This window comes from Oryctolagus cuniculus, chromosome 12 (assembly GCF_964237555.1).
Source record: "Oryctolagus cuniculus chromosome 12, mOryCun1.1, whole genome shotgun sequence".
NCBI lineage: Eukaryota > Metazoa > Chordata > Mammalia > Lagomorpha > Leporidae > Oryctolagus > Oryctolagus cuniculus.
In genome coordinates, this window is record NC_091443.1 from 51,910,483 (window position 1) to 51,932,237 (window position 21,755).

At 47.6% G+C, this 21,755-nt stretch overlaps 3 protein-coding genes across 8 annotated transcripts in view; 2 read left to right on the top strand and 1 right to left on the bottom strand.

Annotated features, from left to right (window-relative positions):
• Positions 1 to 2,401: 2,401 nt before the first annotated feature.
• Positions 2,402 to 9,334, top strand: CIROP (ciliated left-right organizer metallopeptidase). 3 transcript variants are annotated; one of them, XM_051822650.2, is made up of 14 exons: positions 2,402 to 3,789; positions 3,915 to 4,008; positions 4,094 to 4,145; positions 4,409 to 4,552; positions 4,858 to 4,983; positions 5,194 to 5,278; positions 5,414 to 5,559; positions 5,637 to 5,808; positions 5,956 to 6,025; positions 6,101 to 6,197; positions 6,293 to 6,565; positions 6,755 to 6,984; positions 7,161 to 7,340; positions 7,850 to 9,334. In XM_051822650.2, the coding sequence occupies exons 1-14, from the start codon at positions 3,483 to 3,485 to the stop codon at positions 8,067 to 8,069; spliced, it is 2,196 nt and encodes a 731-aa protein (XP_051678610.2). In that variant the 5' UTR covers positions 2,402 to 3,482; the 3' UTR covers positions 8,070 to 9,334. The 3 variants fall into 3 exon arrangements, with proteins under 3 accessions (XP_051678610.2, XP_069909987.1, XP_069909988.1); XM_070053886.1 differs by having other exon boundaries at positions 5,194 to 5,559; XM_070053887.1 differs by lacking the exon at positions 6,293 to 6,565 and having other exon boundaries at positions 5,194 to 5,559.
• C12H14orf119 (chromosome 12 C14orf119 homolog) lies at positions 8,591 to 9,748 on the bottom strand. The gene has a single exon (XM_002718076.5). The coding sequence runs from the start codon at positions 9,746 to 9,748 to the stop codon at positions 9,320 to 9,322; it is 429 nt and encodes a 142-aa protein (XP_002718122.1). The 3' UTR covers positions 8,591 to 9,319.
• A 1,916-nt stretch (positions 9,749 to 11,664) lies between these two features.
• Positions 11,665 to 21,755, top strand: part of ACIN1 (apoptotic chromatin condensation inducer 1) — a 37,012-nt gene continuing 26,921 nt past the window's right edge. The window contains exons 1-4 of one of the 4 annotated variants that reach the window (XM_008269360.4): positions 11,687 to 11,866; positions 13,260 to 13,325; positions 15,247 to 15,358; positions 15,768 to 15,887. In XM_008269360.4, coding sequence (XP_008267582.3) covers positions 11,687 to 11,866; positions 13,260 to 13,325; positions 15,247 to 15,358; positions 15,768 to 15,887 — 478 coding nt within the window. Of the gene's footprint in view, positions 11,867 to 11,914; positions 12,449 to 13,259; positions 13,326 to 15,246; positions 15,359 to 15,767; positions 15,888 to 21,755 lie in introns of those variants that run through there. The other 3 variants (XM_051822648.2, XM_017348198.3, XM_070053883.1) reach the window with 3 other exon arrangements.

A 21,755-nucleotide genomic window follows, 5' to 3' on the forward strand; every position in this document is an offset into this window, starting at 1 on the left:
AGACACAGAGATCTTTCATTTGCTGGTTCACTCCCCCAAAGGCCTAAATAGCCAGGTCTAAGCCAGGCCAAAGTCAAGAGCCAGAAGCTTCCTCCAGGTCTCCCATATGAGTGGCAGGGGCCCAACCACTTGAGCCACCCTTCACTGCCCTCCCAGGCCATCAGCAGGAAGCTGGCTTGGAACTGGAATAGCTGGGACACAAACCAGCACCCACATGGGATGCTTGTGTTGCAGGCGGCAGCCTAACCCACTGTGCCACAATGCTGGTCCCTGTATTTTTCATGAACTTTTTAAAGATCCCTCAAAAATATCGCTTTTACTTTTTCTTGGCATCAAAAGAAATTTGCCTTTTAATTCCATTTTCCACAAGCTTTCAGAAATACATCCTTGTGAGGTGGCTGACTGACACTTCTATGAGAGGCTGTTGTTTAGGGCTGTGAGGCTGCACAGTAGCTGCTTAGAGGGGTGTGGGGGAGAGGGGAAAGTGTCCTTGTGATTCTTTTGCTAGAATGTATGAATTGCAGCTCAATCCCTGGGTCCAGTAGGTGTAGGTTAAGCTGCCACCTGCCACCCATGCTGGAGCACCAGTTCAAGTCCCAGATGCTCTGCTTCTGATCCAGCTCCCTGCTAAAGCACCTGGGAAGGCAGTGGGAGAAGGTGTTTGCAGCCCTGTCACTCATGTGGGAGATCCAGATGAGATTCTAGCTACACCCCAAACCAGCCCCAGTCCTTGTGGCCGCTTAGGGAGTGGATCAGCAGATGGCAGATCTCTCTGTCTGCTTTTCTGTCGGTCCACTTTTCAAATAAATGTCTTTAAAAAAAAAAAAAAAAAAGGCGGCCGGCGCCGCGGCTCACTAGGCTAATCCTCCGCCTTGCGGCGCCGGCACACCGGGTTCTAGTCCCGGTCAGGGCGCTGGATTTTGTCCCGGTTGCCCCTCTTCCAGGCCAGCTCTCTGCTGTGGCCAGGGAGTGCAGTGGAGGATGGCCCAAGTGCTTGGGCCCTGCACCCCATGGGAGACCAGGAAAAGCACCTGGCTCCTGGCTTCAGATCAGCGCGGTGTGCCGGCCGCAGCAGCCATTGGAGGGTGAACCAACGGTAAAGGAAAACCTTTCTCTCTGTCTCTCTCTCTCACTGTCTACTCTGCCTGTCCAAAAAAAAAAAAAAAAAAAAAAAAAAGGCATTCACCCTCTCTTACTATGACCACAAGGGAGCAGCAAAGCATTACCCACGGCTGCAGACCCAGACCATAAAATCCTACAGCAAACAGACCTGGCATTCATTGCACAAATCCTAACCTGGACAGTTTTCTCCACCAGGAATGGAGTGGCGGGTGGGGAAGGGGACAGGGTGGGGGAGAGTAGGCTTCAGACACTTAGAGAAAAGATTGTTTGTCTTAGAACAAAGAATTCTCTAAAGATTATACACATCAATAAAAGAAGTACTCTGAGTTGAAAATGTACATATAGTATGTATTCTTTGCTTGCCTTAGAATTTTTTAAAAGATTTATTTATTTGAAAGGCAGAGTTAGGTGGAGGCAGAGAGAGAGAGAGAGAGAGAGAAAGGTCTTCCATTCGCTGTTTCACTCCCCCAATGGCTGCAATGCCTGGAGCTGGGCTGATCTGAAGCCTCCTCTGGGTCTCCCACCCAGGTGCAGGGGCCCAAGGACTTGGGCCATCTTCTACTGCTTTCCCAGGCCACAGCAGAGAGCTGGATCCAAAGTGCAGCCGCCAAGACGAGAATCAGCACCCTGTGGGATGCCAGCACCGCAAGTGGCAGCTTAACTTGCAACACCACAATGCTGGCCCCTTGACTTAGCATTTACCATGAACCAGTCACTGTTCTCCATGCCTTACGAATACTCACTTCTTTTAACGATACTCTAAGTACAACCGTTCCCATTTCACATATGGGAAAACTGAGGTACTTGGCCAAAGTAACATAGCAGAATGTAGCAGTGGGGGTTTGGCTCCAGATTTTGGGTGCCTGACTCACAGCCAGTATTCCCAGCCACAGTTGTGGTTCTAAAATCCAGTGTCAGTCGGCACCGAGGCTCAATAGGCTAATCCTCCACCTGCGGCACCAGCACACAAGGTTCTAGTCCTGGTCGGGGTGCCGGATTCTGTCTCAGTTGCCCATCTTCCAGGCCAGCTCTCTGCTGTGGCCCAGGAGTGCAGTGGAGGATGGCCCAGGTCCTCTGGCCCTGCACCCGCATGGGAGACCAGGAGAAGAACCTGGCTCCTGGCTTCGGATCGGCGTGGTGCACTGGCCGCAGTGTGCCAGCCGTGGCAGCCACTGGAGGGTGAACCAACGGTAAAGGAAGACCTTTCTGTCTCTCACTGTCCACTCTGCCTGTCAAAAAAAAAAAAAAAAAAAAAAAAAGGATAGAAAAGAAAAAAAAAAAAAAATCCAGTCCCAGTCTCCCTGGGAAGTCAGCAGGCCTTATCTAAACTCTAGTCCTTATCTGTCATGATGAGCTTTGTTGCTGTAGGACACAGCCCTTTACCCCTCCCCTCCCCCCACTTCTTCAAAAGTTCAGTAAAGGACAAGGCTCTGCGCCTTCATCCACACACCAAACAGTAGGCCCAACGGCTGTGCTGAGTGCTGTGAACACAAACACCGGACAAGAAGCCTGGCTTACTTCAAAGGAGCTTGGGTGTGCAAGAACCACCACCGGGCCAACAATTACAAGGGAAGTGTTCTGGTGGAAGGCCCCTCTGGCAGATGTGGAATTTGGGCTGGAGGTGCTAAAGGAAGGCTTCCTACGGTAATTACAGGAAAGGTAGGGATTAGCCAGGCGGGCAGGAGGAGGGGCAGCCGAGCAGGGAAACAGGATGTGAAAGCACAGCCTGAGCAAGGACAACAGAGCCTTCCAAGAGCTCCCTAAGAGCATCCACTTTAAGAGTTTATTTTCCTTATCCGCTAAAGCTTTATAACCTCGCCCAGCAGCGGGAGGTGTCAATCAGCTAGTGCCTCCTAACAGCCCCGCTCAGATCTAGGAGGGGCCCGCAGGTCTAGCCGCTTAGTGAGGGGTCACCGGTTCTGACGCTGGGTCCAGGGAGGGGCGGAGTCTGGTTTGCCCATCTCCACTCAGTGAAGGCAAAGATGCCCACACACACCCCGTCCCTTATGTGGACACAGTTTACCTTTGGTTGACTGCTTGGCCTTTATAGCTCTGAGAAGGTTCCAAGGATTGCTCCAGTGGGAAAGACTGGGCAATTCAGATGAAGGACGGAGAGGGTTAGGAGAGGGTTCCTGCACACACTGGGCAGGCTCCTCCTGGGAAAAATCCGTGGAGGCCTCACCCTTGAGCCCCACCCCCCAGCCCTCTGCCTGCGGCTCAGTGATTTGGTCAACAACACTCTAATCCTGACAAAAACAAGCAAGCGCTGAGGGGAGAGATAGTAGAGTTTGAAAGCCAGAAAGAAGGGACGTGGAGGAGAGGACAGGCAGAAGGCAGACCACGGGAAAAACAGCAGGCAGATGCCGCCGCTGCCGCTGCTGCTGCTGCTGCTCGGGACTGCCACGAGCAGGTGCCTCCACGATGAGACCCAGACATCTGTGAGCCTGCTCAGGCTCCCTTCCTCCCAGCCTTCTTCAAACTTCCGCCCTTCCTCCCTCTCTCTCCCTGGCTCCCGTGATCCTCAACCTCTCCGAATCCAAACCTACTATTTAGGAGCTCCTACATCAGATGGAGCTTGGGATCCTGAAGGGGATGGGGCCAGGTGGAGATTGCGAGCCCTGGACGCAGTGCAAGAGGCCAGTCAACGCATCCAGGGTGTGCTTGCAGGTGCGTGGGGGAAGAGGAGTCAGGGAGGGCTGAGAGCTGAGAGAGGTCAGGTGGGGAAGGTGAACACAGGTGAAGAACAGCAACTCGAAGATCTCCAGGTAAAACTGACCTCTCGTCTTGTTAAGTCGCTCCAGTGCAAGGACCTCTGCTTCTGAGTCGAAACCCAGAACACTACTGCCTTGCTGTCTGGGGAGACCCAGGTACCCCAAACTACCACAGGTAAGTTCATGTCACTGAGTGGGTGCACTTCTGAACTGATGCCCACAATGGCTCCAGCCCAACCACCAGGCTTCATTCTCGGCAGGTGCAGCCTCTTGAACCCAGGGTACAAAGGAGAGACTTGCCTGGGGGCAAAGGTGAGAGCTGCTCTCAGTCCTAGGGATCTAAGACCACCCCCATCAGAACTACTAGCCGTGCTTCTAACTGTGGATTCCACCACCCTGACACTTATTAAATCAGACCTGGCGGGGGGGGGGGGGCAGCGCAGGGCTTTGTGTTCTAGCCATTGCCTAGATGACATTAAGACAGATCCAGGATCCTCTCTCTTACTCCTAGTACCCAGTTTCCCACAGTCCCAGCCCATTTGCTAAGCTGGGTACTACACTGCACTCCCTGCCAGATTCCTGACGCTCACCTCCGTGGTTATGCCTTGTGGCCGGAGCAGGGTCCCCCACATGTGGTGCAGCCAGATGGGCCTGGGGTCCAAAACACTGATTTTCTCTTGTATGTGCGGGTTGCCCACACTTCCAAGTGCCACCAAGAGGTAAGGCTCAAATCAGATTCTTTTTCTCTGCCCTGCCCTCTTAATCTTAAATCTTAGGAGAGGTAGGGAACATAATATATATATTTATATATATAAATAGTATATATATGTATATATCATATACATATATATCATATACATATATATAGGCTTATTTGGGGGTAACAAGTCATGCTGATAAAGTTAGGTGGAGTGGGTGGAGTCTAAACCCCCCCAAGCCACTTCTTGGTATTTTCAGGAAGATTCCTTCTGTGTAAACCCACTTTCCTCCTCTCCACCCCATCCTTGCCCTTGACCATCCACAGCCCTCTATCATAGCCTACGCTGCCTACTGCCAGCTGGACCCAGAAGACAGGCCCGTTGCTGGTACCATTGTCTACTGTGCTCACCACCTCACCAGCCCAAGCCTCAGCCACAGTGACATCGTCATGGTGACTTCTGCATGATGAACAGGGAGAGAAGCAAAAAGGAGGGTGGATGGGGGCAGATCACCCAACTTTCTATGAGGCAGAAGAACCCTGAGACTGGAACAGGTGTCCCAAACTCTAGAGGGGCTGATTGGGCAGAAGGGCTACAATGGTTGGTCAATGCCACTACCAATCTAGCCCCTCCCCCCAGACTCAACTGTCATTTATCTTTAGGCTACACTACATGAACTGCTCCACGCCTTGGGCTTCTCTGGAAAGCTCTTCAAGAAATGGCGAGACTGTCCCTTGGGACTCAATGGTAACTGGGAGGACCGAGGGAGGGGCCTTTCCAAAGTCAACCTGAGGGACTCCACATGCCAGACCTCCTTGCTCCCAATGCCGCCTGGCTTCCTAATTCTCTCCTCGTGTTGCCTTCTTCCCTGTGTGCATTCAGTTACAGAGAACTGTTCCACAAGGCAACAAGTGACAAGGCGGGATGAGTGGGGACAGTTGCTTCTCATCACCCCAGCTGTGAGCCACAGTCTGGCCAAACACTTGGGAGTGCCAGGGATTTCTCCAGGTGTTCCCTTGGAAGAAGAGGTGAGAATGAGACCACTAGGGGGTGATGGAAGAGAGCCACGAGGTAGGGACCAGGCTAACTGTCCCCTCCCCAGCAGGGCCCTTTGTCCTCACACTGGGAGGCCAGACTACTCCAGGGCTCTATAATGGCTGCCACCTTTGATGGTGCCCAGCGCACTCGACTTGACCCCATCACTCTCGCTGCCTTCAAAGACTCAGGCTGGTACCAGGTCAACCACAGTGCTGCAGAGGAGCTATTGTGGGGCCAAGGTGAGAAACAGAACTTTAGAGGGGCCCTCGTGATCCAAGTCAGCACTGGGGCAAGTGGGAAGAGGGGTTGGAAGGGATCAGCTGCCACTGAAGTGTAACTGAGTCTGGGGCTCCATTTGTTGAGGGCTCTTTCCCTCTTTCAAGCAGGAGCTGGCCTGGAATTTGGCCTAGTGACCACCTGTGGGACTGGCTCCTCAGACTTCTTCTGCACTGGCAGGTTTGTGTGCTGAGTGGTTGGGGACTGTGCAGCTGTCTGTGAGCCCAGTGTCACTCTGCCTTCCCTGCCACACAGTGGGCTGGGCTGCCACTACCTGCACCTGGACAAGGGACGTTGCTCCTCGGACCCCATGCTGGAAGGCTGCCAGATGTACAAGCCCTTAGCCAACAGCGTGAGTAGGCTAGAGAGAAAATGAAACTGAATGGACCTGGGAGTCAAGTTCTAGGCCATTTAGACAAACACTGTCACCTTGTGCCCTGCCCTTAGAGTGAATGCTGGAAGGAGGAAAATGGATTCCCAACTGGGGTGGAGAATCCCCATGGGGAGATCTACCATTCTGAGAGCCGCTGCTTCCTTGCCAACCTCACTTCACAACTGCCCCCTGAGGGCAAGCGCAGGCAGCCCTCCCAGATCTCCTACCCCAGGGAAGTGGCGCTTGCTGGCCGCTGCTACTTACATCAGTGCACAGAGAGGGGAGCGTACAATGTGCAGGTTCAGGGATCACCTTGGGTCCCCTGCCTTCCAGGAAAGGCTATTCAGGTAAGTACTACAAGGGGAGTAACTGTGGCACATGGGCAAAAAGGTTGGGAAATGCTTGAATGGCTGTCCAGCATGCTTTTTCTTTTTCTTTACTAAGCACCCACTGAGTCTAGGACTGTGGTATAGAATGTACATTTTTCCTTGTAATTGAAGCTGTCTACCCTGTCCCTGCCACATATTTCCTTGTAGATACCTGGGTACCATGGTCTTCTCTTCTGTCCCCGGGGTCGGCTGTGTCGCACTAACAGAAGTACCAATGCTGTTACTTCCCCACCTGTGAGACTTTCCACCCAAGACCTGCTATTCCAACTGTCTTTTGGATTAGCAGGGCCCCCAGGCCACTCCCTGGGGAAGGAAGAGCGAGAACAGCTGGCTGAGACAGTACTGCAGGCTCTGGTGAGCAGAGGTGGCACTGGCAGGTAAAGGGACAGTTCAGGCTGAGTATTTATACAGGGGGCCACGGAGAAGGTTTAAGTCCTGACTTCAGAACTCTCCTTTGGAGACTGTTCATCCCACTCTCTTAAGCCCGCACCTGCTTCAACAGACACTCTTCTGGGAGCTATACCTCCACTAACAGATCCAAACATTCCTTTAGGTGCCATTTCCACAGCCCATCAATTACCACCAGCCTGGTGTTCACAGTGCGCATGTGGAAGCCCCCTGGCTGCCAAGGGCCTTCGGCTGATGTGCTGCACAGAGACCTGACCCTGTCTCTCCAAAAGAAGCCTCTAGAAGTCTATCATGGAGGAACTAGCTTTACCACACAGTGCAGCAAGTAAGATAACATTCCAGGTCGTTTTCTTCCAAATCACTCTATTCCAGATGTTTGGAACCGCACTTAATAAGCACACTCCTGTGTCTATTGTCCTAGTGAGGACTATGTATTTCAGAAAAGTTCCCAAACTAACACGATCATCCCAAGGCCGTCACTACTCGACAGTCTCCCAGTACACCCTTAGTGGAGTTTCCTGTCCTTAGGACATGGGGTTCCCAGGCCTCTTCTTTTGGAGGTACTACCCAGGGATCGTGTTTAGCTACACACCACAGTCTCTTTCCTTAAACCACTTACCTCACTGCCAAGTAGTCAGGTCTCCTTCTAACAATTTTAAGTTGCTTGGAAGACTTGGATCTTGGTCTTATTCCTACTTTCTGGTTCTATATCCCTTCTTACTGATTTCCTGTTTGGCGCAATGCTTAGTCTGTGGGTCCTACGTATAAAGATAGTTTGTCACTCCCTTAGCCTAGGTAGCATTCCAGGCCAAATATTACCTTCTCTGTTCACAGGTTGCCGGTTACCTCAGATCATTACTTCTCCATGACCCATCTGTATCTGTTCACGGGACTCTGCTCAACACTGCTAATTCTAGGGGGGGTACTAGGAACTATGGCTTACCAGAAACGAGCTTCTCTTCAGGTGGGACCATCTACCCCTAGCCGCCCACAAGAGCTCTGCGGTACAAGGAGCCCAGCTGAAGAAATAAGGGAAGTGGTTCCTGAAGCATGACAAGGAATAGTGTGGAGGGTTATTTCTTGGAAGACAACTTTCTTTCAACAGAAGGTGCATCTCCTGGGTACACTTAAGTTCACTTTTATTGGAATGCCTCTTTTCTTTTTTTTTTTTTTTTTTTGACAGGCAGAGTGGACAGTGAGAGAGAGAGACAGAGAGAAAGGTCTTCCTTTGCCGCTGGTTCACCCTCCAATGGCCGCCGCTGCAGCCGGCGCACCGCGCTGATCCTGGCAGGAGCCAGGAGCCAGGTGCTTTTCCTGGTCTCCCATGGGGTGCAGGGCCCAAGCACCTGGGCCATCCTCCACTGCACTCCCTGGCCATAGCAGAGAGCTGGCCTGGAAGAGGGGCAACCGGGACAGAATCCGGCGCCCCAACCGGGACTAGAACCCGGTGTGCCGGCGCCGCAAGGTGGAGGATTAGCCTATTGAGCCACGGTGCCGGCTCTGGAATGCCTCTTTTCAAAGATATCTTTATTACTATGTCTTCCAACAACAACAACACAAAAAGTTGGAGTCTTATGGCTGTAAAGATCTTTTTATTTTGTTACAAAAAAATAAACTCTTCACTCTAAAGAGTGTCAATCTTTATATTGTTGTACAGCAAACTTACAGAATAGGAACACCTGCTACCAGCTCCAAGGATACCATCTATGCTTTAGAAAAAGGTCATTATTATTTGGATATAAATACACACAGTATAGAGGACGAGGTGATTGTCCCCTATGTTGATCTCTCCATAATGTTATTAAGTCATCATTGAGAAAGCTAGTAGCTAGGATGTCATACAACTATCCTAGAATCTTGTAAGGGTGGTAAAACGAGCCATCTAAATCCAGCTAGACCACAAAAATACTTGAGTGACCCTGTATTAGCCTCTCCTCTTCCTGGGGAAGGCAGGTTTTACTTAGCCCTTTTCCAGGGGCTAGCTAAAGTAGGCTTTGAGTTGTAACACATAGATTCCTTTCAGTTTTAGTTGCAAAAGAAACCATCAAATTCTTGAGGGTTTGACATCTCTTGGGAAGAAGCAAACCATGAAGACAGACATGATCTGGATTTGCTTAGATGGATACAATTATACTCGGAGTCCAGCTGCCCCGTCCCTGTTGAAGTAACCAGGCCTGTGTTGAAAGGTGCAGTCAGCTTGTTGGGTTACTGTCTCCAGCCCTTTAAGTGGTGTACTTGAATTCTCACTGTAGTCATAGCCTCGGCTCCATTAGCTGTGGTTATCTTCTTTGATCTGAATGCCCATCAGTCCTTCCCAGCGGTAGCAGCCACTGCTTGGTAGAACTTTGCCACAAAGTCTGGCTCGCTGATCTCCAGCTGCCTGACAAATTCGTTGCGTTCCTGCTCAGCCCAGCCTCGGAACCACTGATCCCAAAGACGCAGCTGGCACTCAAAGATACAAGGCGGTCGGTTTGCACCAGAAACACTAAGCTGCTCCAGACCATCGAGCAATGGCTGTAATTTTCCTGGTACTGCCTTAGCTACAAGGTCCTGCAGGAAACGCTCACGCTGGGGACCTGACCAACTGGCAAACCAGTGAAGAATACACTTCATCTCCTGGGAAGTGATGTAAGACATTGGGGGAGGGGAAGAGCCTGTAATGTCATCTGGTACTGAGGGCAAGGGAGACGGGAAGGATAGTGGCATCGAAGAGGAGGGTGATTCCAGTGGCATCCTGAAACATAAAAGTACTATTATACTCTCTCTAGACAAAGCAACCAGACCACAACTTCCCAGCAATGAGGAACCTTATCAATCAGCAGTTAGAGAAAATTACTTTTAGTCAATTTAATTTACAAGAAAACTAAGTCTTTTATTTACATTATTATCTGAAAACCTTAGAGAAGTTACCAAGAGTATCCTCATATTTACCAGCCTTCCACTCTTCTTCAAACCCATGACCTTTCCCAACCACTGCCTCCCTCCCTGTTTCTTTTAAAGAATCTAGAAATAACCAACATATTTTTTGCTTATTCTTTCCCTCCTACTTCTATGTTCCAGGTTGGGTAAAGAAAACAAAAAGCAAGCAAACAAGTAATGCTGCTCCAATACATCTCTAAAATGAAAAAGTACATACTTCTTAATTTAGTACATGAAGCTAGCTCGGGGCTAGATCCTAATCATTCCAGAGCTATGAACAATCACACACACAAAATCATCATATATAACAAAAGAGCCTTCTTTGCAAAGCATGCACAGCTGCTAAAATATGTCAGAAAAACTTCGTAACATCCGTTACCTCCTCATACTTTGTGTAATTACAGCACCAGGAAAAAGTGTAAGAGCAGACCAAGGGTCTTGCCCCACTTAACAAAAAAAGAAAACCATGAGAAAGGAGAAGCCGAGTGTTTAGTCAAGACCCTGAAAATACAGTCCTGCTGGTTTGTTGGCTTAGAGATCTAACAGGCAAGAACACACCAAAAAGTCCATGGAAAATGAAACTAAAAGGTAAGTTTATTTTCGCGCGCGCAAAAAAAAAAATCTGGAATCTATGCATAGGAGTATTGTTGTATGACAATTCATATCCTATAAACAATTTTCCTTAATGTTTAGTGTGATACCTTTGATGCCTAGACTTTTTTTGCATCATAAGAGCAACTGAGAAGTCAGCCAATCTTAGTTTTCAGTCCCAGCTTGACTCTTACCAGTGAAAACCTTCAACTGTTTGTCTATTGAAAATCTTACTGTTTGTATTTCTTCTGCTACAAGCTGGAAAGTTTGCAGTGGCAGAGAAAGGAACCTCTACGTAATTCACATCAATTCCAACGCCAAAACAATTCCGGGCGTTTGCCTTTATCCCAGTGGCCCCACAAGTAGTTCCTCCGAAAACAACTTTTTATTATCATTCCGGGAAAGGGAGAACATTTCATGAGTCTGGCCACACGGCTTCCACGGCAAGCTCAAGTTCAGTCTCAGGAGGAATCCGTTCAGAGTCTGGGTCGAAAGACACAATACTGTCTTGAGGCCACGGGAGCCCGCGATTCCGATGCCCCAAAACAGTAACGTACCCTTTCGCCAGAGTGGCAGGGACTCAGGGGGTTGGGGGCGGCAGCCGCTTCCGTAAAGAAGCGAGGCTTTTCCCACTAAAATTGCCCGCAAACACGCAGTCTAACCCGGCCGAGAGAGAGACCTCTGCCTAGCTTACCTCCTGTTTCCTTGCAAAGGCTCCCCGGAGATAGTCACACGAGTCCTTAGACGCTGGCTACCGCCGCGGCTTCCATGTTTCCTGAAAATCCTGAATAGGGCCAGCCGGGCAGCCCACGCACTTCCGGTACGGGACCAACCCCAAACACCCAAGCGCCTCAGCGCCCCGGCTCCAGGTCCGGAGATAGCCGAGTATCTCCGATTACGGTTATGCTAGCGTCGAGGGCTTCCGAATACATTCGATTGAAAGCTTCGGCAAGACGGAGATAACCGAGCCTGAAAGCAAGCCGAGGGAGGGGTAGCGGCAGGACTAACGGAAAGAACCAATTGGCGGCGATGTGAAGGCGGAAACACCCGAGCAGTTCCGGAAAGACTCGGGGAGTTCTGAGTGGTAATCGAGGCGTAGACTATGGTAATGGGCGGGGCCAGGTCGGTACGTTCGAAGGGCGTTGGCGGAAATTACCGAAGATGCCCGAAGCCGTCGGGACGGACCCGAGTACCTCACGCAAGATGGCGGAGCTGGAGGAGGTGACTCTGGACGGGAAGCCTCTTCAGGCGCTGCGGGTGACCGACCTGAAGGCCGCACTGGAGCAGCGAGGCCTAGCCAAGAGCGGGCAGAAGAGTGCCCTGGTCAAGCGGCTCAAAGGGGTGAGGAGTCGGTGATCCCGGGGTGTCGGAGGGGAGCGGACCCGGTAGAGACGAGTCTCTGCCGCGGCGCAGGCGCAGTGTCCGGGCTCGGCGCGAGCTCTCAGGCCGCCAGCGCGAGCTTCCAACCCCGCGCGCACGGTGGTTGGTGAGGCTCGAGCTGGAACGGAGATCGCGCCCGTTCCCGCCTTAACGGCAGCAGCGCGAGCCCAAAATGGGAGGGTGCGCGCTACTCTCCCGGAGTGTCTTAAGCTCCTTCCTCCTTCCCCCACCCCCTCCTTGTTTGTGTCTGTGGTTTCGGCGCATGCGCTGCAGAAGGAGTTAAATCCCACTACAACCACCGGCGTTGCTGGCCTGACGGGGGCGAGTTGGGTTGGGTCGGAGTTAGGGGTATAGTTGGGTGGAGGGGAGGATGGGGTTGATCCCGGGATCTGCTGGAGCAGGGTTGGGGTAGGATAAAATGTCTGCCCTGGTAGATAGGGAGGTGAGATGAAGAGAAGCCTTGATTTGAAGGGACGTGGTGAGACAGTGGTGTCTGCAGGGAATCCAGAAGCAATTTGGGTGGATAAGAGTTTGGTGGGAGAGGTGAGGTTTACATTGGATCGGCTTGAGCAGGTTAGGGTGGGTTTGTCTTGAGCTGGACGAAGTGGTGTGTATGGGCTTGGTGTGAACGGAGGAAGGGGAGGATGTGTCGCTTTTAATTAGAGTTGATTAGGATACGTGGCAGGTAGTACAGAGTCGGGCTGGGTTGGCCCGAGGGTTGAATTGGCAGACCATTGCTTATCCAGAAGCTGGCCGTTTTGTGTGGGGGGTGTGGATTAGGGCAAAGCACAATTTTCAGGGTCTGTATTCATTTTCTCATGTGGCCTCTTTGACAGGTTTTATAAATTTGATAAGTCTCAGTGTCTCTGCCAGAAATTATACAGGTTCATTCAAGTAGATCTAGTCTTGGGCAACAGTTTGACCAAGTAACTCAGTTAAGCCAAACCGAGCACCCGGTGTTGGTTTCATGTATTTGAAGCTGGTGTTGAGCATTTGAAGTCATTTTTACCTGCACTGCTAGATTTAGAAGAGGCACCAAATGTGCAGAGGGTAATAAGGATTGTAGTATTGCTTCTGTCACTGTCACTGATTTTTATGACATGGCCAGATCTCTGAGTCTGTGGGCCTGCATTTTACATCTGTGCATTTAGGAGCAGTAACCATGGCTACCTTTGAAGGGCTTCTGAGGATGAATGAGAACAGTATTGGTAAAGAGCTTTTAGGTTCCTGGAAAAGGAGCGCAGTTTAAGTGTGTATTTAAGGCATCACATTAAATGAAGAGGTTGTGGGAGGGGTAGCGGTTTTGTGTTGTTGTTTTCACCTGGTTTCTGACTTTTGCACTTCTCCATACCAGGCTCTAATGCTAGAAAATTTACAGAAACACTCAACACCCCATGCTGCATTCCAGCCAAATTCCCAGGTAAGAAAGGTTTGGTAGCTGGAGTGGGCTTGTTTGGAGGTACAGACACATGGAAGGAGGGCCATAGTGTTCTACATTTGATGCTTAAGTCCTTACCAATATTTTTCTAAGGTCCCTTGGTTGGAAATGTTCTCGTACTAGGACAGTTGAGTTCTAGCCAAGCCCAGTTTTGCACAAGGACCTGTAAAGAATAGAATCAAAGGAACTGTTAGTTAATTCCTGATCCTCGCAGAAAAATGTCACTCTGATTAAGTGTCACTGAGAACTAGAAGTCATTTATTTGCCGTTGATTTGGGAAAAGTCGTTGATGTTTTTGAGTGGAGATACGAAGTAGCTCACCAATAGGGCAGTGTGGGAAAATACTTGCTCATCAGGAATTCTTTGACAGCTTTTTTTCCACCAAGAATGCAATCTTTTGTAAATCATGCACTATTATTAGTGTTATCTGCCAACTCTGTGTGATTACATTTAAACATCACTAATAGCTCTGTTACTTCAAACAAGAAACAGGTTTTGGAGGCCTTGGTTTCCTCAGTTTCCTTATCTGTAATGAGAAGATGTTGAACTAGATCCATAGTTTTATAACTGCTCAGCTGGGCTTTGGGGGGCTTCCTAGGAAAGATAGATACCTTCTTTCCAAGTAAGCAAGATTCCTACTCCCTCTTAAACTAGATTAGATATGTTATCTACTTCATGAGTTCTGCATGAGATTTCTTTTTAAGAAATCATTTTGCAGTTAAAAACGTTTCTTAGCCTGCACAATCTCCTAAGGTTCCTTTTACGTTTTAGAATCTCCTCAGTATAGTGTGCCATGCTCTTAGGGAAAAAACCCAGGTCTTTATTAATGCAGTGATGTGCAGAAACATTACCAGATGAAGTCCCAGGATACTGTGGAGAACAAGAGAGCCTTCCTGTTCCCTTGTTATCACCTTATTAAGCTGTTAGTATAATCTAACCAATGTTCAGAGGTTTAGCTGTGTACTTTAACAAGGATAAGGGACTGCATAAGTTAATCAGTTCATGATTTACAGCAAACTTGCATATTCTCTAAAACATGTAACCTGTGCCTCTTCACTGTCCATTGAGTACCCAGAGACCCATTTCTACCATAGGTGAAAACAAGCAGTTAATATGCTTAGGAAATACAATAATCTGGAAAGTATTTATTCAGAATTTGTTTTCCTTTTTCTGGCCCTCCAGTAGAACATAATAAGATGATTCTGGGGAGGACTTGTAAAGAGAAAGTTGGAGGGCAGAAGATGAAATGGGACCTGTGTTACAGAGGGAGAAAAGGAAAAAGTCAAAGCTTCTGGATTTTAAATACTGTTAGCAAGGGTTACTTTTCATCCAAAGAAATCGAGTTATACTCTGTCTAAATGCAGAGTGGATATCTCATTTCTTAGTCTCTTGATTTTATTTTTAAACACTGTGCTTGGATTTTGGAGATGTTTGACAGAATGTTTCCTGCATTGGTGGAGATGGACATTTTGGAGGAGTTGCCAATTTTTTTGTCCTTTCAGTTGTACTGTGACTGAAAGGAGACTTCAGATTAGCTTTAGATAATGTTCTATATTAGCTAAAAATATAAATAAAGTATAAAGAAATATAAATAAAGTATAAAGAAGGCGTAATTACAGGAGTTTTATTTCTTTTTTAAGTTATTTGTACAGCAACATCTTTGGTTGTGATTTTTAATTTAAAATTTTAATTTAAAAGTTATGTGCAGTTCTTCACTTTTATGACTCACAAGGCTATTTATTTTGGTCCTCACTATAGGATTAGTTTAGAAAAGGACCTTCCAGCATTTTGGTTTTCTTTCTTGGGTCCAGCTATAAGGGAGTAGAGCTTTGCTCCATAGAATTTTCTTTCTGGTGTATTCCTGGTTTGCCTTCCTAGACCTTTTCCCATTTATTCTACATAGATTGGCGAGGAAATGAGCCAGAACAGTTTCATAAAGCAGTATCTGGAAAAGCAGCAGGAGCTACTTAGGCAGCGTCTGGAACGTGAAGCTCGAGAAGCTGCAGAACTTGAAGGTAAGCCCAGATCGTCACTGCTAAGGCGAACTTCTATATTCTTTCCCAGTCACCAAGTAGAGAGACCTCACTAGGCAATTTTAGGAATAAATCAGGCTAAGACTACCACTTATTTGTTGTTAGTTTATGGTGCCAAGTGAGTTCCTATTTGCTTTTGTCAGGAAAGAGGACACTTAATTTGACTGTCTTGTTGGAACAGGATTCCTGCCAACAGGAAACATTATAAGTAAATGAAGCTGCCAGTTAGATGAGGCAGAGCTTAATTCTAGGGAGTTTGTTCTTTATATACGGTGCTCTTTTTAGTGTGTGTCTGTCTGTGACTGTGCCCGATTTCCTTCGTGCCTCTGCATATTCCCATGTGCTGAGCCCTTCACTCCCTCCCTGCCCCGACCCAATCTATACTTTGCAGAAGCTTCAGCTGAGTCGGAGGACGAGATGATCCATCCTGAGGGAGTGGCTTCCCTGCTGCCTCCTGACTTTCAGAGCAGCTTGGAGAGACCAGAGCTGGAACTCAGCAGACATTCGCCCAGTACGTATCTCCCTCCCCACTGCGCTGTTTTGTCAATCCTGCGTAGTTGGTGGGGGGAGGTAGTTAGGCCTCCTTTCATGCTAAGCCTCCATGAAAGTTCCAGGGAAATTCTGTGGCATTGATAATTTGTCATTTGTTTTTCATGGAAATTATATCCTTTTTTGAAATCTGCTTTCACCTATCTGTGTTGTTACCTTCTCAATATTTGGTGAAGTGATATGATTCTCATCCTACTTCTTCAACCTCTTCAAACTCTGTTTAGCAACAGTCACAACTCTCTTTGATCTCTTCATGAGTTGTATATATTATGTGATGACATTCTGTCATCTTCCCAAATTAGGCATCAGGGCTGCAGTTTCTTAATTCATTCAGCAGATTTTTATTGAGTGCATATTTTATACCAGGTATGTGCTAGATTCCAGGAATATATCAGAGAAAAAGATAAGTCTGTCCAGGGAAACTTAAAGTCCAGTGAGGAGATGGATGTTACTTAATTACATGGTTAATCAGTTGTGCTAAATGCTGTGTAAGGCAGTGTAGAGTATAATATTCAGAGCTCTAACCTGGTATGTGTGATTGGTTCAGGTTCAACAGTTAACGTTTTCACGCTATAATACACAATAAGCATTTTATTTTGCATAGTGTCTCAAGCAGAAGTCCATAAAGAAAGCTAAGATACACCGTCTAAGACAGTGTATTTCAGGGCATGTGAGCAACAGGTAGATAAATTACAAGTGTTCTGAGTCATTATTGTTAGTGGAGTCCCTTCCACCCTTCTATATTCAGTATTTTTAGAATGTGTTATCGCTTCTCAGCCTTTTGGCTAAATCATAAGTAGTATCTGCCCTTATCAGTGTATCGAATGTCTTGAAGTTTCCAGCTGTTAGAACTAATACAGAATTTCTTTATGAAAATAGATTTTTTAGGATCTATTGAATGGTGGGAGAGAAATTTCCTGAAAGGCTAGGACATTTGGAGGACCCTTGAGTCTAATTTTAAGGTCCTAGTTTGCTCAATATAAGAGTGTTTCTTCATCTGAGTCTTGGACCTAGAGGAAAACTTTTAGAAACTTTTTAATTAATACTATCTAACTGTGGAGTTATTAGTTCTTTAGGGACCTCTTTTCTTACTCTTAGCAATCTTCTTCTCCCTACTTGTAAAGCTGGGAGAGAAAGGAAAGCACCTCTATCTTTTTGAATGGCAGAGAAAAATCTCTCATCCTCTGGTTTACTCTCTAAATGCCTGTGACAGCCAGGACAAAGCCAGGTTTTGGGAACTCAGTCCAGGTCTCCTGAGTGGGTGGCAGGGACCCAAGTACCCATCACCTGCTGCCTCCCAGGGTTTGCATTAACAGGAAGCTAAATTGGAAGCAAAAAAGCAGGGACTTAAACAAGGTACTCTGGTATGGGATATGGATATCCCAAGTAGTGACTTAACTACCCATCCTAGAAAAACTCTTCTATAAATGGTCAGTATTTCTTCTCAAATAAAAAGCAGCCAAAAAAATTATTTTTTCTTAAAAAGATCTATTTATTTATTTGAAGGTCAGAATTAGAGAGAGAGAGAGAGAAAGAGAAATCTTTCATTCACCAGTTTACCCCCCAAGTAGCTGCAATGGCTAGGGCTGAACCAGGCCAGGCCGAAGCCAGGAGCCAGGAGCTTCAGATAAGTCTCACACGTGGGTACAGGGGCCCAAGCACTTGGGTCATCTGCTGCTGCTTTCCCAGGCACATTAACAGGGAGCTAGATTGGAAGTAGAGCAGCTGGGAATTGAACTAGCATCCATGTGGGATGCTGGTGTTGGAGGCTGTGGCTTAACCTGCTATGCCACAATGCTAGCCCTTCAAAATACAGATTTTTTTTTTTATATAATTTTTTTTTATTTATTTGAAAGAGACAGATCTTCCATCTATGGGTTCATTCTCCAAGTGCCCACAAGAGCCAGGGCTGGGTCAGGCTGAAGCCAGGAGCCCAGAACTCTATCCACGTCTCCCTTTTGGGTGGCAGGGGCCCAAGCACTTGAGCCATCATATGCTGCCTCCCAGGTTGCATCAGCAAAAGCTGAATCATAAGCAGAGCAGCGAGGACTTGTTTGAATTATTACTCCAGCATGGAATCCCAAGTGATGGCTTAATCCACGGTACCACAACACCTACAGTGAATGTAATTTTTTTTTTTTTTTTTTTTTGACAGGCAGAGTGGACAGTGAGAGAGAGAGACAGAGAGAAAGGTCTTCCTTTTGCCGTTGGTTCACCCTCCAATGGCCGCCGCGGCCGGCGCGCTGCGGCCGGCGCACCGCGCTGATCCGATGGCAGGAGCCAGGAGCCAGGTTCTTTTCCTGGTCTCCCCATGGGGTGCAGGGCCCAAGCACCTGGACCATCCTCCACTGCACTCCCTGGCCACAGCAGAGGGCTGGCCTGGAAGAGGGGCAACCAGGACAGAATCCGGCGCCCCGACCGGGACTAGAACCCGGTGTGCCGGCGCCGCTAGGCGGAGGATTAGCCTAGTGAGCCACGGCGCCGGCCATGAATGTAATATTTTTAAAGGAGAAGTGGAGGCTGGCGCCGCGGCTCACTAGGCTAATCCTCCGCCTTGCGGCGCCAGCACACCAGGTTCTAGTCCCGGTCGGGGCGCCAGATTCTGTCCCGGTTGCCCCTCTTCCAGGCCAGCTCTCTGCTGTGGCCAGGGAGTGCAATGGAGGATGGCCCAAGTGCTTGGGCCCTGCACCTCATGGGAGACCAGGATAAGTACTTGGCTCCTGCCATCGGATCAGCGTGGTGCACCAGCCACAGCACGCTGGCCACGGCAGCCATTGGAGGGTGAACCAACGGCAAAGGAAGACCTTTCTCTCTGTCTCTGTCTCTCTCACTGTCCACTCTGCATGTCAAAAAATTAATAAAAAATAAAGGAGAAATGGTAGACTAATCTAACTAGAGGGAAGTGTTTCATATTCGAGAATACTCAGAATCAGTTTTTAGGAAAAGATTTTATTTATTTATTTGAGAGGCAAAATTATAGAGGGAGAGACAGAGAGAGATCTTCCATCCACTGGTTCTCTCCCCAAATGGCCACAACAGTCAGAGCTGGGCCAGTCCAAACCAGGAGCTTCTTCTGGGTCTCCCACATGGGTGTAGGGGCCCAAGAGCTTGGGCCATCTTCCACTGCTTTCCCAGGCGCATCAGCAGGGAGCTGGATCAGAAGTGGAACAGTCGAGAATTGAACCGGCACCCATATGGGATGCTGGCACTGCAGGTAGAGGCTTAACCAACCTGCTATGCCACTGCACTGATCCCTAGAAGGAATTTAAAAGGTAGACTGGGGGGCCAGCACTGTGGCACAGTGGGTTAACGCCCTGGCTTGAAGCGCCAGCATCCCATATGGGTGCTAGTTCGAGACCCGGCTGCTCCACTTCTGATCCAACTCCCTGCTATGGCCTGGGAAAGCAGTAGAAGGTGTCCTTGGGCCCCTGCACCCACGTGGGAGACCCGGAAGAAGCTCCTGGCTCCTGGCTTCGGATAGGCACAGCTCCGGCTATTGCGGCCATTTTGGGAGGCCATTTGGGGAGTGAACCATCGGATGGAAGACCTCTCTGTCTCTCTCTCTGCCTCTGCCTCTCTGTAACTGTGCCTTTCAAATAAATAAATAAATCTTTAAAAACAATCAAAGGAAAAAAATAAATAAAAGCTAGATTGGGAGGTGGTAGATTTGAGGAATGAGCCAGCAGATAGAAGACTGTTTTTCTGTCTCTCTGTTCTGCCTTTCAAGTAGATGAAATAAATAAAAGATAGATTGGGATAATGTTATAAATGCCAAGCCAGTAAGTATGAGATTTTTTATTTTTTTAAATTATTTAAAGTTGGGCCTGTGAAGTGATGCAGTAGGTTAATATCTACCTGCAGTGCTGGCATCCCGTTATAGGTGCCAGTCCCGGCTGCTCCACTTTTTTTTTTTTTTTTTTTTTTTTTTTGGTACATTGAAGGAAACTTTATTACATTTAATTTAAATATTAATTTAAACAATCACCAAAAGCAAGACAACAAAGGAAACATACAGACACGTTGGACTTCAAAACTTAAACAAAAAAAAAATCATATATCAATGACATAATCAAAAGTGAATTGGCTAACACAGAATGACAGCATTTACGATCACATATCTGATAAGAGATTAACATAGAGGCTATAGAGAGAACTCCTACAACTTGGAAACACCAAAAATAAATTTAAAAATTGGTAAAGGACCTGAATAGACATTTCTTCAAGAAATCAGAATTAGTGCTAATAAACAGGGAAATGTAAAACAAAACTACTTCCCAGTCATTAGTCTCAATATTATCAAAATAACAAAAAAATGTTAGCAAGAATGATAATTAATTGGAACCACTGTGCATTGCTAGAAAAATGTAATATGCTGTAATTGGTGTGAAAAACATAATCATGATGCATCTAAAAATTACAGATGGAATTACCATATAACATAGGAATTCCTCTTCTGAGAATAGACACGAAAGAATCACAAGGAGGGACACATACAGACACTTGTATATTCAAGCACAGAGGGGCTGCTCCACTTCCAATCCAGCTCTGCTGTGGCCTGGGAAAGCAGTGGAAGATAGCCCAAGCACTTGGGCCACAGCACCCATGTGGGAGACTGAGAAGAAGCTCTTGGCTCCTGGCTTTGGATCAGCTTAGCTCTGGCCATTGTGGCCATTTGGGGAGTGAACCAGAGGGTGGAAAGCCTTTGTCTTCCTCTCACTGTCTGTAACTCTACCTCTCAAATAAATAAAATCTTTAAAAAAATATATATATACACATATATATATATTTAATTTGATAGGTAGAGTTATAGACAGTGAGAGAGACAGAGAGAAAGGTCTTCCTTCCATTGGTTCACTCCCCAAATGGCCGCTACGGCCAGCGCTGCGCCGATTGGAAGCCAGGAGCCAGGTGCTTTCTCCTGGTCTCCTATGCTGGTACAGGGGCCCAAGCACTTGGGCCATCCTCCACTGCCCTCCCGGGCCACAACAGAGAGCTGGACTAGAAGAGGGGCAACCGGGACTAGAACCCTGCGCCCATATGGGATGCCGGCACCACAGGCGGAGGATTAACCAAGTGAGCCATGGTGCCGGTCCTAAAAAAAATATTTAAAGTAATAAGGGAATCATTGAAAATTCTTAATAGGACCATGATTTGATAAGGACTACTCCTTTTAGAAAAAGACGGGCTCTCAGTTCTTAATGTAGTTTTTAGTGAAAATGGATCCTGAAATAGAAATAAGGTTTCATTTTTAAATTTAAAAAAAAATTTATTTATTTATTTGAAAGAGTTACACAGAGAGAGAAGGAGAGGCAGAGAGAGAGAAAGGTCTTCCATTCACTGGTTCACTCCCCAATTGGCTGCAATAGCCAGAGCTGTGCTGAATTAAAGCCAGGAGCCAGGAGCTTCTTCCAGGTCTCCCATGCAGGTGCAGGGACCCAAGCACTTGGGCCATCTACTGCTTTCCCAGGCCATAGCAGAGAGCTGGAATTGAAGAGGGGCAGCTGAGACTCAAACTGGCACCCACATGGGATGCCGAAACTGCAGGCAGTGGCTTTACCCTCTATGCCACAGCGCTGGTCCCTAGAAACAAGGTTTCAAACATAAAGATTAAGAGTGAGGGTAGCCCGTTTTCTTTAGTGCTGTATGTCATTAGCAGGATTCCACCTGTGACTGTAATTGATGAAGGAAAAAATACCCGAAGATAAAACAAAAAAGAAATGAAAACTGAATTAGAGAATATGAATGTAGCAGATTGTAAAGGACACCTAACAGTTACCTTAAGTGCTCTTCTATTTGTATTTTATGCCATAAACTTTCCTCCCTGTGATCT

Bases quoted from the DNA above. Each gene is read 5' to 3' on its own strand.
- C12H14orf119 (XM_002718076.5), bottom strand. From the start codon at position 9,748: ATGCCACTGGAATCACCCTCCTCTTCGATGCCACTATCCTTCCCGTCT.
- CIROP (XM_070053886.1), top strand. From the start codon at position 3,483: ATGCCGCCGCTGCCGCTGCTGCTGCTGCTGCTCGGGACTGCCACGAGC. The intron at 4,009-4,093 runs GTAAGTTCATGT...CATTCTCGGCAG, and splicing joins GGTACCCCAAACTACCACAG to GTGCAGCCTCTTGAACCCAG. The intron at 6,985-7,160 runs GTAAAGGGACAG...ACATTCCTTTAG, and splicing joins AGCAGAGGTGGCACTGGCAG to GTGCCATTTCCACAGCCCAT.